This window comes from Protomyctophum bolini (genome assembly GCF_963924005.1).
Source record: "Protomyctophum bolini genome assembly, chromosome: 19".
Lineage (NCBI taxonomy): Eukaryota > Metazoa > Chordata > Actinopteri > Myctophiformes > Myctophidae > Protomyctophum > Protomyctophum bolini.
This window is the reverse complement of record NC_137880.1, coordinates 17,433,885-17,448,233: the sequence shown is the minus strand read 5'-3', so window position 1 is coordinate 17,448,233 and position 14,349 is coordinate 17,433,885. Positions and strand designations below refer to the sequence as shown.

The 14,349-nt window shown below is 40.3% G+C and overlaps 1 protein-coding gene across 1 annotated transcript in view; it reads right to left on the bottom strand.

Moving 5' to 3' along the window:
- Positions 1-443: 443 nt before the first annotated feature.
- The window catches only part of LOC308334161 (heparan sulfate glucosamine 3-O-sulfotransferase 5), a 59,553-nt gene continuing 45,647 nt past the window's right edge, over positions 444-14,349 (bottom strand). The window contains exons 2-3 of the mRNA XM_080790756.1: positions 4,088-4,229; positions 444-2,238 (exon numbers count right to left, since the gene is read on the bottom strand). Of these exons, the coding sequence (XP_080646882.1) occupies positions 1,308-2,238; positions 4,088-4,194 (1,038 nt within the window). The 5' untranslated portion in view covers positions 4,195-4,229 and the 3' untranslated portion in view covers positions 444-1,307. The remainder of the gene's footprint in view (positions 2,239-4,087; positions 4,230-14,349) is intronic.

The window sequence follows — 14,349 nt, the reverse complement described above, 5'->3', positions numbered from 1 at the left end:
GTGGTCATTGATATACTGGTAGCAAAATATGGCCCTCATTGTATGCATTGGAATAGTGTTGTAAATCTAGGGTTGGGTCCAATAACTTTAGTACTGAACTGAATTACTGGCAATCTTTCTAATTAGTAACATAATCCCTTGAGTTACAACATTACGTAAATTAACCTGAGTTTTGTGAAAATGTTGAAAATGTTTGCTAAATATTAAAATGTTTATTACTTTGCCTTGAACACCAAATGGTGGGGTAAAGGCAATCATAGTAGCATTACTACCCTTCTACTGTTCTGTTCTGTTCTGTTCTGATCTGATCAAACAAATAAATGCTGCATGTGAGGTGTTAAATAATGAATGAACTGACAAATATTTACATGTTCTTTTAATTATTCATTTTTTTCTTTTTTTATTTTTTTCCACAGCACACTGATACATAATGAATACTTGCACACAAACAGACAATTTTGCTAATTATCAGAATAAACAGTTTAACAAGAACATCTTTTTTACTATGGCTTTGTGCCAAGCGGATTGAAAGCAAATGGAAAATATTGTTGGGGATAAAGCAAGTACTCCACAAGTCTCAGGTCTTATTAATGCGTGAATGGTTGAGTTCAGTTTGAAACTTCAGTTTGTAACTGATTTCTGTTCTTTATTGTCACAATAAAGAAAATAAATCAGTTGTGGGAAAATGTTGTGTTGGGAATTCCAACGCCATTGGAAAACAGACCAAAGTCACAGTATCCAGTGTTTATTGAAAATAGCATGATGAAAAAAATGCCATGGTTTAAAAATATGTCATATACAACACAGTAGTTTGTATTTATGAAATATTGATTGGACATGCAGACAAGATCGGGGGGGGGGGGGGGATAAAAGAACAATGTTGTTTCTTACTTTATTAGAACATTTTATTCATTCATGGTGTTTTAGTTTTTCATGAAAGGCAGCAAGCTTATCATAACAGCATGAATGTTGATATTCTTTTGAAAATGCCAACATAAAAATAATGTATTTATTTTACCACACACTAACGCACTGGACTTTTTATGTATAGGGGTGGTGATAAACAGGTGGAATATTTTGCAAGATCAAGTGCTTTGAACAGAATCATATTGTCAAACTGTCAAACAATTTCCTTTAAACTTTCACACAGTTTAAAACAAACCAACTTCCGCTTAGTATTTGGTCACATTGTCATTCTTGTATTAAATTCAATCAAAGTGCTATTAATATCCTTTTACATTATCCAGCCTGGCCCTTTATAAGCACCTAGCCGAACAAATCCATTTAAAGAAGTCCAAAATTCCTCATTATGGCCAGTTGAATGTCCTCCCAGTGATCTGGTAAAATTTTTGATTGAAGGGGTGAAAGAACTTTTGCAGTTTGGTCACCACTGAGGGGTCCACCTCTGGATGGATGCGGCCCTTGCTGCCTGCCAGGCACTTGTTGAAGACAATGTTAAATCGCAGGCAGTAAAATCCCCGGGTGACGTTGAAGTACAGGTTGTACTGACTGATCCTTGATGGGAGGTTGAGAAAGCGCTCGACCAGCTGCAGTTCTGGCAGAGGATCTGTGATGAGGCGGTCACCGTCCACGATGTGGAATTGCTCCACAGGGAAATACTTGAGCCATCGCTCCAGGTGTTTGGTGTAGATGCTGGTCCGCACAGCCTTGTATTTAGTGTTCACCTCACAGGTGTTGGTGTCGATGGCCAGATTCTCAAACTTGTGGTAGGTCTTGTTCTTGCGCTCCTTGCCTTCAAGCACTTGCGTGTAGTCTGACACAGCCCTTGTGGTGGGCTCGCGCACGATAATCAACAGCTTGATGGAGGAGTTCATCTTGAAAATGCGCTCTGGCACCTCCTCTGTGATGAAATAGGCCGGACTCTTCTCAATGGTGATCTGGTGAGGGAAAGAGAAGGGCATTTTCCCCCGATACCAGTCGATGCCCCGCGCATAGTTCTGGTCGTTGTCGAAGAAGTGGATCTCCTGCGAGGCCTTGACCACTGCGGGATGTAGATTGAGCATCTCCAGGAGAGCACGGGTGCCCCCCTTGCGGACCCCGATGATAATGGCCCGAGGCAGCTGCTGGACCAGGTTGTGCAGGCGGATTTGCTCTTTGGTGGCATTGCCCTTGCGCAGTTCGTGGAGCAGACCACGCTTGTACTGCAGGGTACGAAGAGGTATCTGCTCTGGTTCAGAAGGGGCCAGTCTGCTCTCAACGGGGCAAAGGGGCTGCAGCCTGAAAGAGGACAAAACCATGTTATTTTATCCGAACAGGGCAGCATGATGATGGCTAAAATGAGGTTGTCATTTTGATGACCATCCAAGAAAGTGTCACTGATGTGGTGACACAGCCCACCTCACCTCACAGCCCACCTCACCTAAACATGGTGAAATAACACTGATTGGCAATTCTGTACATACACGACTAGAAAACCCCAAAATCCGATTCACTAGTGTATGTACAGAAATGCCAATCCGTGTTATTTCACCGTGTTTTGGTGAGATTGGGTTGACATTATTTACGATTCTGTGCTGTTGGGTTAAAACTCGGACGGGGCTGAGTTGGCTCAATCGAACTTCGCTACGTTCGCCACGGCAACTTTGAGCTCGCTCGGTGGTGGCTCTCGTGGCTCATGGTTGCAGCTTACGTATTTCCTGTAGGCGGACTCGACATAGCTGCGGGGTTTAAACCCTCACCAGGCGCACCTCTTCTACTACAGTGAACGGTAGCGTGACTGATATTAGTCTGCCTCAAACGTTACTCTTTTACCTGCTTTTTACTAACACTAACATTACAAAGATGGCCAGAACATCGAGATGAACCTGTTTAGTGGCAACATTCCAAAAAACTAAACAAAACGGAATGTCAAAATATCCACCGCGGGGTCTGAGACCAGAGCCATTGAGTAATGGTTGAGAGGAAGCAGTGAAAGGTTCTGAAAGATACATAACGTCAGTCTTACCCAATACCCAATCTTTCTGTTTTATGAACACATGGCTGCTGTACTTCATACCTCATACTTTAAATCCTTAGTATGAGGTATAAAGTACATTGACATTCCGTTCACTGTAGTAGAAGAGGTGCGCCTGGTGAGGGTTTAAACCCGCAGCTATGTCGAGTCCACCTACAGGAAATACATAAGCTACGACCATGAGACCCGTTTCTGAATTTGTATATAGACAACACAGACACACAGATACTCAAGAGATTCCATGCATCTCAATTATACAAGGGGTGTTCTAAATGTAGCCACCAGAGGGAGGCCAGTCACAAGAGGACAAAGTGACGTCATGAGCAATAAAATAACTTTCCTAACAGATGGCAAGTCGCCAATCTTTGGGTCCTCACAACACTGCACAAGAAGGCTGATAAGAGGTATGTCTGTATGTTGTCTTTGTGTAGTATGTCTGTTCGGAACTAATCTTGCGAATTGCGTGACTGTTCAGCACTATGTCCTGTGTACACGGGGAACACAAGGAAATAACTTTTCATATTCAGCTGCCTGGGTACTGTTAGTGAACACCTTATGTGAATTGACTTATTGTAGTAAAGAGATGGTTAGATTAAGCTCTCCTTTGCGCTTTGGCTGCCATTAAGGGGACTTTTACACTGTTTGGATTGCTGTCTGCTAAACTAAGGCCCTTGGCTTGATTTCATGTTGTAGTGCACTTTACTCTGTGGAGCTGCAGTGTGATCTGGTGTTAAGTGTCTTGTGCTGTGTGGACGTGTGAGATTCACAGATATACTCCTTCCAAAGCCTACTGCAAATAGGAAAGCACAAGCCAGCTGGATCGTTTATAGGCTTATCCAGTAAATGTGTTATTGCTCACAAAGCATTTCAATGATTTAGAATATACAACAGACATTATTATTATTCCATTACCTTAATTTGTTCCAATCAAATAGCCTATTTTTCTATTTTGCTCAGGACTGATTGAAATGCAGATTCATGAATAATGTCCCCCGTCTCACCGCCACAGTGATTTCATTGGGGCATTTATTATGATGATTAACTTGATGTGATATGAGACATTTAATTGGATTAAACAAAACAAAGCCTTCGATTAGCACTGCAGATACCCACTTATCCAAGGTCCCGACCCTGGCCACGAGGTAGAGGAGGCTTCCAATAGCGAGGCTGACCAGGACGAAGAGCTTCTGTCTCAGCAATGCCTGCTGTTTGAATAGCATGGCCCTCCATCAATCTTCAGGACTGCGTCTTCGGCCTGTGGAGAGCAGCACACATACTGTAATTCGTAATTTATACATACTTCGTTGTACGATGAAAATAGCGGATCTACAAGCCGATGTACAAGCTCACAACACGTCACATTGAGATGCGTTGTGAGCTTGTAGATTGGCTATTTTCCTTCCGGTGTCACTCGTCGAAGTAGCCTAGCCTATCAATCAGGCTTAAACCCCTAGTCACCGTGAGGATAGAGAGACAGCCTAATGTTTATTAACACACACTCAATCAAGTCTTACGAGTGATTAAGCCACACTCGTAGGGTCCCTGGAAAGTGCTGCAGTACCATTAGAGCTAATGCCCGGCCGTCCACCCCCCTTAGTGAAGATGTATTTATTTATTTGATCTAATGTGTGGACAACCTGCCGGCCGGGGGTGGCTACTGCTTTCAGACTGTGAATGTCTAATTGGCAGCATTACCACCAGCAATCAAAACTTAATGCCCTGAATTTGACCTTAAAAAAAACAAACATTCAATTATTAAATGCCCCGACTGCTGAGATGAGAGCTGTGAGTTGTTTATCTTCCTGAAGCTTGCTGGAGTTTCTAAAGGAGGCAGAAGTGGCAACAGTCGATTCCAAAATGAACTCCTATCACTGTCACCACATATATCAGGACGTGAGGCGCAAAGATAAAATGTAGCTGAGCGTAAAAGACTTCTGAGCTAGAATGCTGTAGGGAGAAAACTAAAAACAATTCTCAAAGTGGACCTTTCAAACTTTAATTCTGCTATTCATAGCACTTGCATTGTTTTTGGTTTTCGTACAGACAGCGGAATTATTCATAGGACTTATTATGTAACCATGTCTAAAGTGTCATATTAATAGATAGTGTGGGGGGGGAAAGTCTTTATATAATACTGTAATAAAGAATAGTGACAATGGCATAACTGCGCTCTCGTTCAGTGCCTCATACTCATTGTTCTTGGCAACAACAAAGTAGCCTACAGCTACAGAGATAATGGCATCTGTAAATTACTGCATTGTATCTTCTAAAAAAGGCATAGGCTTGGCTGTTTGAATCTTTCCCAGACTAGTTACCTTTCTGTTGACCTGGAAGATGTCAGTGCCATGCATGAAATTAAAGTACATCATCATGTGCTATATCGAGACAGGACAATTAAGTCCCTCCTATAATCAGTAATGTTGCCTAGTCGAAATGTGTGTCAAAGGAAAGCAGAGACATTATATATGGTATTTCATCTCAGTACACAGTAACATCCAGAGAATGTTAATTAAAGTCAATGTAACCAAATGGACCGCTGGCGGCTACAGATGGTTAAAATGAACACTGAATGAATTTTACCTGAAAGCTGATTGAAAATAGTTGTAATGAGGAGCAGGCAATTAGTCTGACACTGTTTTGACTGACACATGTCACAAATGATCTATTTCACCAGAGCTTGCATTCTGAGCTAATGAGCCAAGCAGAAATCCACTGTGTCATTAAAGATATGCTGACAGCTGACCTACCACTTGTGCAACATCATGCATGATCAAAATGTGGAAAAGTGCTAGTCTTTGCTCTTCACAGTGACAGATAGCCATTCTAATCACAGCTTCATGGTATCGATAGTGTTCTTAAATGTGATGTGATGACATTAGGTAAAAAATGGTTTACCTAGTAAGGTCCACAGTGCTTTTTCCAGGCAATTAATTTGCCCAAAAATCTAACATTTGGTCATGTTATGCTTAGCTGTGATTGGACCATAGCAGTTTGGGGAGGGGCTTAGCTATAGGTCAATTCTTTACACACCTGCTATTTATCACAAGGACAGACAGCCTGCGGTCAAAAACCATGGAAGACAACACACATTGACATGCCATGAGGGCAGAGGTCTGTGGTAAGTATCCATACTGTCCTGGGATCAGTGCCAGAACAATGCTATTTTCTCTACTTCAAAATGAACCACAGAGGGCACACACCCTCTGATCGCCCTTTTTAAGTAGTGGGACCACCATCCCGGTCTGCCACTCCCTCGGCACTGCCCCAGACTTCCACGCAATGTTGAAAAGACAGCCCCTCAACACCCAGAGCCAGGAAGGGCACAGTAGTAATGTTTTTATGGATTATTATTACCAGTGTGTAACAGTACAACCTTCATATAATCATGTTCACTCTTACTGATATTCCAGGGCTATATCTTTCTTCAGATTACTGTGTACGTGGTGCTTGAAATATAAAGTATTGTTCTTTCCATTTTGAAAGCAAATTTTGATTTAGTTTAGTCTTTTGAATAACACTTTTAGTCATATTTTAGTCATCTGAAAAGTTGTAGTTTTAGTCTAGTTTATTCGACTAAATATCATACGATTTTAGTCGACCAAATCTACAGTTGACTAAAATGTATTTTGGCAGGTCTTGGCGGATCTGCTACTGTATTTTCAGCACGCATACACGCACACATGCTAGTTCTACTGGATCTCTTCTCCACTAGTCCCTCCATAACATTTTAGTCTAGTTTTTATTTATTGACGAAATCGCCAATAGCCTATATTTATAGTCTTAGTTTTAGTCATCATAGCTTAGTTTTTATTTAGTTTCTATTTAGTGAAATAGTCAAAGTTTTAGTCAACGGAATCAACACTGGTATATATAAGGTCATAGGCTACTGCCCAAAATCCATAACAACTTTAATACTGTGCCGGTGTGCCCGTAGTAGACTTCATTATGTCAGGACTTGGTTACCTTGCGGAAAATATATCAGCTTTTTGAAGCTGGGAACCAGTGTGCAGACTATTGATTTTCGCTGTTGAGCTGTCGTTTGTTCAGCACCTGTAATCTTATTAGAATGTGCACGTATTTCGTTTTGTCTAAGAGACACCTTACCATCTCTAAACCAATGATGAGACACATTAAATATATATGGTGGTGGTGCCAGTTGGTTCGGCCAGTTAACATTGCAAATTTGCAAGTCTGTATGTTAACAGACATACTGCATGGTCATTGTGAGGACCCAAATTCCCCAAATGCCATCTTGCCTCGCATGTCTCCCCTCTCCCTTGGTTTATAAATGTGTCCTATATGTCCTAATATAAAGCATAAAATGCCAAAACCCGAAATCTTACAAAAGTAAGGATTATGAGATCATCTTGATGCCCGATCCTGATACCTCTCTTCTCTTCACATTCTCAGTATTGTGTATTTTGCACCTTTGATTACAGAGAATAATCACTTTCCATTTTAGCATGGCATGAGAGGTGATGACATTCATTACTTCTGTTGTCCCTCCTCCAACATGACAGTACAACACAAAGGTAAACCGCTCACGTTTGGGCAGCTGTTATCAGTTTCCAGTGGCAACGTGGAGGCCAAACATGAACGTGTGCATTCATCACAGTCACTTGTTGTGCCAAAACAATCTCAATTCTTATTTGGCTCTTCGTTGAAGAAAGAGTTCCGAGTCATTTTGCAGAAATACACTGGCATCAGTGTTATTATTTTAGCCCAGTCATTCTGAGCACATGGTGAAGGGATGAAAGAGTAGTGGGAGAATGTGGGAAAGGCAGAAACAGAGGGAGAGGGAGAGAGAGACAGAGACAGAGAGACGCAGAAAAAGATTTAAGAAAGAAAGAAAGAAAGAAAGAAAGAAAGAAAGAAAGAAAGAAAGAGAGAGACAAGGATCAGAACAGTGATGAATAATTCACCACTGTGTGCCTTATATTGATATTGATCATTGCGTATGCACAGGGGAATGATTGTGCTTTTGGGGTTGGATCTCTGCCCTCCTCTGTTCTCCCCGCTCCGCTCTGTGCTCCTCTAAACCATACGTCCATTTTGCAATATTACACCTACATTATTTATCACCCGTCGCTGCACAGATCCCCCTTTGTCTTGAACCCACTCTCTGGCACAATCCTGTCTGTCTGCTTGGTGCAGCAGCGACTAACCATGCACCATGGCGTGTATAAGAAAAACGATCTCTTGTCCTTAGGAGTGAATGGCAAACTCCCAGAGGAAGCAGCATAAGGTCAAACACCTGCTGACGACCATAGTCAGGAATTTAACCACTGGCCGGGGTCCCCGAGAGGTTTATCCTCGGCCCTCTCATTTTTTCCCTGTACACCAAATGTGTTCCCCAAAAATAGATCTACATACTCACAATATAACAATATTGTTTAATTTACAATATGAACTGCAGCAATATTACCAAGCGACTGTATTCTAGGCAACTGTCTATATGTTTGGCAACTTTATAATTCAAATCTGTCAAGACAACGCTGAGGAAGGCCAACCAGGCCGAAACGCATACGTTGTCCACTCTCGTCAGAGGTAAATAAAATCATGTGAGAAGGACATAATGAGGGCTGGCATTTTCTTCAACACAACAAGAGTTGGCTTTGTCCGCGGCGTAAACGTCTTTAAAAAAATACTTGAAAAATCTATGGGGAAAATGAATGGGGAATTATTTCCTGGGCCCTCATCGGGGGCGGGACTTCGACGCTCTAGAGAGGCATGTCTTAAACGAACAGTGCACATAAATAAACTTGAGAACTTAAATGCAGTTAATGCACCATGTAAATGTATCAGATTTAGGCAAGCAGTACACCTCATTCTCATATGTACTACTTGAGCATGTTAATGTTAATACAAGAATATACATAACACAAGAGTGGTTAGTAGAGTGTCCAATCTGCCCATCTATGCCAGGATGCATATAATAATGACGTATGCAGTGAAATGACTAACTGTTCCATGTAACAGTAGCACAGCATGTGATTATTACCAGTTGTCCATTGTACCTACTACTATCTACTGTACCCACCCCCCCCGATCTCCTTCTCTCTCATACATACTCTCATACACATTCATTGTCTACAACTCCCTCCATCTTTCTGTCAGAATTGCTGTCATTCTAATTTTTCGGTAATCCACCAAAGCCTGTATGCAAGATTAGCATGTAGACAGACACGCACATGGGGCGAATGCATGAATCTCCTGGCAGAGATTAACAACACAAACAATAACAAGAAGCACTACAGGCAGCATAAAAGAACATACAGAACAGTGAGAACACATACTGTAAGCGGCACAGACAAGTGAGCAAAACTCTTGGGCATTAACAAGACGCCCTACAGCCTACAGTATGATCAGCATAAAAACATTCCAACATTCAGGCATAGAGAAGACATACAGAAAAACATAATGCATAGCACAAAGAGCACTAAACATATTATAGATTCTGTTATGAGATCATTTTAAAGTACCACACAATAAGAGACGTGATATTCCTTCTGTTGGTATAGTATTCGAGGTATGTGGGATGTCTGCCCAAAAGCAATTGTTCTGAAAAGTATTTTAGTGATATGACAATAACTTTGTTTTTTTTATCCAATGTTTTGAGTGATTGCTTATAAAGAATGTCAACGTATTTTAATCTTAACTCAAGTAACTCAAGTAGTATTCATTTCACCTATTTAATTCACCATTGAACATTTTAACTTTGATAATTTATAAGTACCATTGACCTCTTGATTCATCATTATGCTTTCTTTAGCTCAAGTCCATACTGTACCACATCAATTACCTTTATAGACATGACATTTAACATTTTCTAAATTTCTATTATGAAACAATTTGGAGTTTCAGCAGAATTATGTTTTTTCAAAACCCTATAGAATACAATGCTTATAGGTTTATGGTCAGACTTGTGAATCCGTGTGTAGCACACCGGAACGATGGAGGCAGGCAGGCGGGCAGAGCAAGGTTGATACTTTGAGCAGACTTAAACCCTATACAGTACTTCTATAGGGCCTACAAAGGTGTCTATACTTGCCCCCCCCTTTTCCCCTCTACACCTAATATCTTCACTGCAAATAGCCGATCTACAAGTACGCAACACGCCGCTATCTGTTATTTTCTGCACATATTTTCGCTGAATATTCGTATATAGGGGTGCTTGGCATGGAAACATTTGAGAAACCCTGGGCTACTACATTATGCACACTGGAGTTAGACACTATTCTAAAAGTCAGAATTGGAGCATCAGGGTTTTGCAGAGTGACAGAATAATTGGGAAAACGGGAGATTGTGAGTACGAGATTTTGCAGAGAGAATAAAGTAGGCATTAAATGCTAATTAAATCTCGCAGTGCTTCCTCATACAAAAGGCTTGAAATGGTGAGTGAGAGCAGTGGTGGGTGGAATACAATGAGGGATGAGTGCTGCGGACTGAGAAGACTGTGCTGTGACCTTGAAACAGCAAATAAGACAAGCAACCTTGCAATGAAGTCGTGATGTGTATGTCGAGGGACAAAGGGAAGACCTCTCCACATTCATGGTTTATGATTCTTTCCCCTCAAGGCCTGTGTGGGACTGTGGCAGTGATTCATATTTTAAGGTTTGTACACAAACACATCAACAGTACACACACAAAGATGCGCACACACACACACACACACACACACACACACACACACACACACACACACACACACACACACACACACACACACACACACACACACACACACACAATGCACAGATGCCCACACGTAGATAAGTACACTCTCTCTCCATTGTCTCCAAGACATTGTGATCAACATATTCAAAATATAAAATAAATATTCCTACTATATCACAGACACAGTATGATTTCAATATCACTTTGATTACTTAATTTGACGTTTATTTATACATTATCTCTCACCAAATCTCTTCACCAAAAATAGATCCACTAAGATCCACTATAAGTGGATCAAGTTGTAGATCTCTTACTTTTGTCAAATATGACATGCTCATTGCTCAGAATAGGGATGCTATAGGGATGTGTCATGTGTTTAAACACTCATCATTACAGCATACAAAATAAAATGGAGAAAGAGATTTCACTGCGGCCAACTAACATTCTCTAAACTGAACAAGCATTAGTCAATACTACAACACGCTTACCGTACATTAAATGTTTTCTTATCTTCATGGCCATCTGTTGAGAAAGCAGCCACGAACTTATTTGTTTTGAAGGGTCCCCTGGTATTTTGTCCCCTGTATTCACCATACCACGGTGTCCCCTGTATTCACCATGCCACGGTGTCCCCTGTATTCACCATGCCACGGTGTCCCCTGTATTCACCATGCCACGGTGGCAGCTAACAAGATTATGTAGGTAGATGCTGTTTTTGTCTTCACAGTTAAGTGCACTGATGGGATTTGTGATATCTGTACATGATTAAATAAGTGGGGAAAGGTGATGGAGAAGGAGCCAAGGTTATTATAGTTTAGAATATTTAATTATTTATTCAAAAACAAAATAAAAATCGTGTTAGTTTGAGTTTATATTTTAAACTGTAGTCAGGGGAATGATTCCAAAAGCTTGTAGATCGACATCGACAAGAAGAATCTTGGATACCGACGAAAACTATTTATGTTAAGCCTCGTTCTCAATTACATTTATGGTAACTAAAATGTTTTTACTTTTATTTGCAATTTCAGTTTGAGTTATTTTGTTAGTTTTAGGTAACTATATTATAATAATCATGTTTATTTTTAAGCATAGGCAGATACAGGCTTTATGAGACTCAAGATAGACTTTATGATATGAGCTGAACTAAACTCAGGATAGACTTTATGATATGAGCTGAACTAAACTCAGGATAGACTGTACGATTATGAGCTGAACTAAACTCAGGATAGACTGTATGATATGAGCTGAACTAAACTCAGGATAGACTGTATGATTATAAGCTGAACTAAACTCAGGATAGACTGTATGATTATGAGCTGAACTAAACTCAGGATAGACTGTATGATATGAGCTGAACTAAACTCAGGATAGACTGTATGATTATAAGCTGAACTAAACTCAGGATAGACTGTATGATATGAGCTGAACTAAACTCAGGATAGACTGTATGATATGAGCTGAACTAAACTCAGGATAGACTGTATGATTAATATGAGCTGAACTAAACTCAGGATAGACTGTATGATTATGAGCTGAACTAAACTCAGGATAGACTGTATGATATGAGCTGAACTAAACTCAGGATAGACTGTATGATTATAAGCTGAACTAAACTCAGGATAGACTGTATGATTATGAGCTGAACTAAACTCAGGATAGACTGTATGATATGAGCTGAACTAAACTCAGGATAGACTGTATGATTATAAGCTGAACTAAACTCAGGATAGACTGTATGATATGAGCTGAACTAAACTCAGGATAGACTGTATGATATGAGCTGAACTAAACTCAGGATAGACTGTATGATATGAGCTGAACTAAACTCAGGATAGACTGTATGATATGAGCTGAACTAAACTCAGGATAGACTGTATGATATGAGCTGAACTAAACTCAGGATAGACTGAATGATATGAGCTGAACTAAACTCAGGATAGACTGTATGATATGAGCTGAACTTGTGCATGATTGAATGTCCTTGAGCGTTTTTGGGATTACAGTCTGATGCTGAGGAGGTGTTTGTTCAGTGTCTCTTCTTAAAGGCATGAACACCACTTGATGTTGTGTATTGGACAACAGCAGGGGAAAGGCTGTTCCATGTAGTTACTGCAGTGTGGAGAAAGCTCCCGTCAAGGCATTTTGTGTTGGACCTGCAACCTTCTCCACCATTGGGACAGAGCTGCAGAAAGGAGAAGCCTGCGGAGCAGATGTGTTGCTCAGAACAGCTGGCGAGGACCCCCCACCCCCACACATAGTAGCACCAGTGGTGGAAAGTCTTAAGTAGCTAAGTACTTTTACTCAAGTACTGTTGACAATATTTATGAAACCCACTGCAGATAAGCCACTGAGAAGAAGCACAGTGTGGGTACATACAGTACAAGTAGATTTAATCAAGTTACAAGTAGTGTATTTAAATACTATTTGTTTTTGGGGTTCTTCCAATTTTCAATCATTTTACTTCTACTCCACTAATCTCATTTACTCCACTACAACTATATAAAAACTTTAGTTATAGTTACTTTGTAGATTTTGATTATTATTACAAAACATTAACCACTTCAGCGCTATATATACTTTGGAAATTTGAAAATAGACAATCTTGTGAACTTGTAGATCTGCTATTTTCAAAGGATTGAAAACTTGTGAAATGGGACCATAGGCATAATGATGTGTACGTTTACTTTTGGTACTTTAAGTATATTATGATGCCAATGCTTTTACTCAAGTACATTTTGATTACCGAGTCACACAAGTGTTTTCTACTTTGCAGTACTGATACTTTTACTTCTACTGCAACCTGGAAATAGAAGAGTGGTGTGAAGGGTTGCCGGCCGGGCAGCACGCCACAGCAAGTGCTGGAGTGTGGGGTGGGGTTCTACATAGACGATGATGGGAACGGCTGTGCACCGTATAGTGTGCTTTTTCATTTAGCACTTCAATCTCACCAATGGCTATTTTTAGGGGGCTGTTTTTGTGGCTTGTAAATGGAAAGTAACATCACGGCACAACTGTGTGCAGTCAGTCAGTCACAGCTATATTTGATTTGACTGTGCCTTCCTGCAATGTTATTCCTCTCCATTATCTTGTTCCCTATTCTTAAAGTGCAATTGTTTAGAGCTTTCACAAAAATAATTTCACACTCTTTGTACATCTGTAACTGTGTGATGATTCTGATTCTCTGAGCTGCTTTTGACAGATTCCCAGAATATTGACCTGTAGTTCCCAAACTTGGGATTTTGTGACAACCACACATCATTATTACAAATGTGATACAAAATGTTATGAATTATATATTTTAATTTACTATATCAGTACCATGTGCTCACGATTTAGGTACGTCATTATAATAGCTCTTGATATAATAAAATGTGACAATAGATGATCGACAAGCACATATCACGCTGTGAGCTTGCTTGAAGTTTGGGCAAATGTTTGTATAAGTATCTGAAGATTACAAAACTGTGTTTAACCCCTTGAAGAAGTATCTGCTATTTTTGGCAAAGAGATTTGATGCCTAGGAGAAAAAAGAGTGAACCTAGTATAAAGCCCAGAGGGACCCTGGCCAACTAAGTATTAGTGTGGTTTGAATTCAAATTACATGCCATTCATGCTATATTGTGCACCGGCGTGACCATCCATTTGCTGTATTGGGTCACATATTTTGTCAGCAAAACTAACACCTGATCACCTGGCAG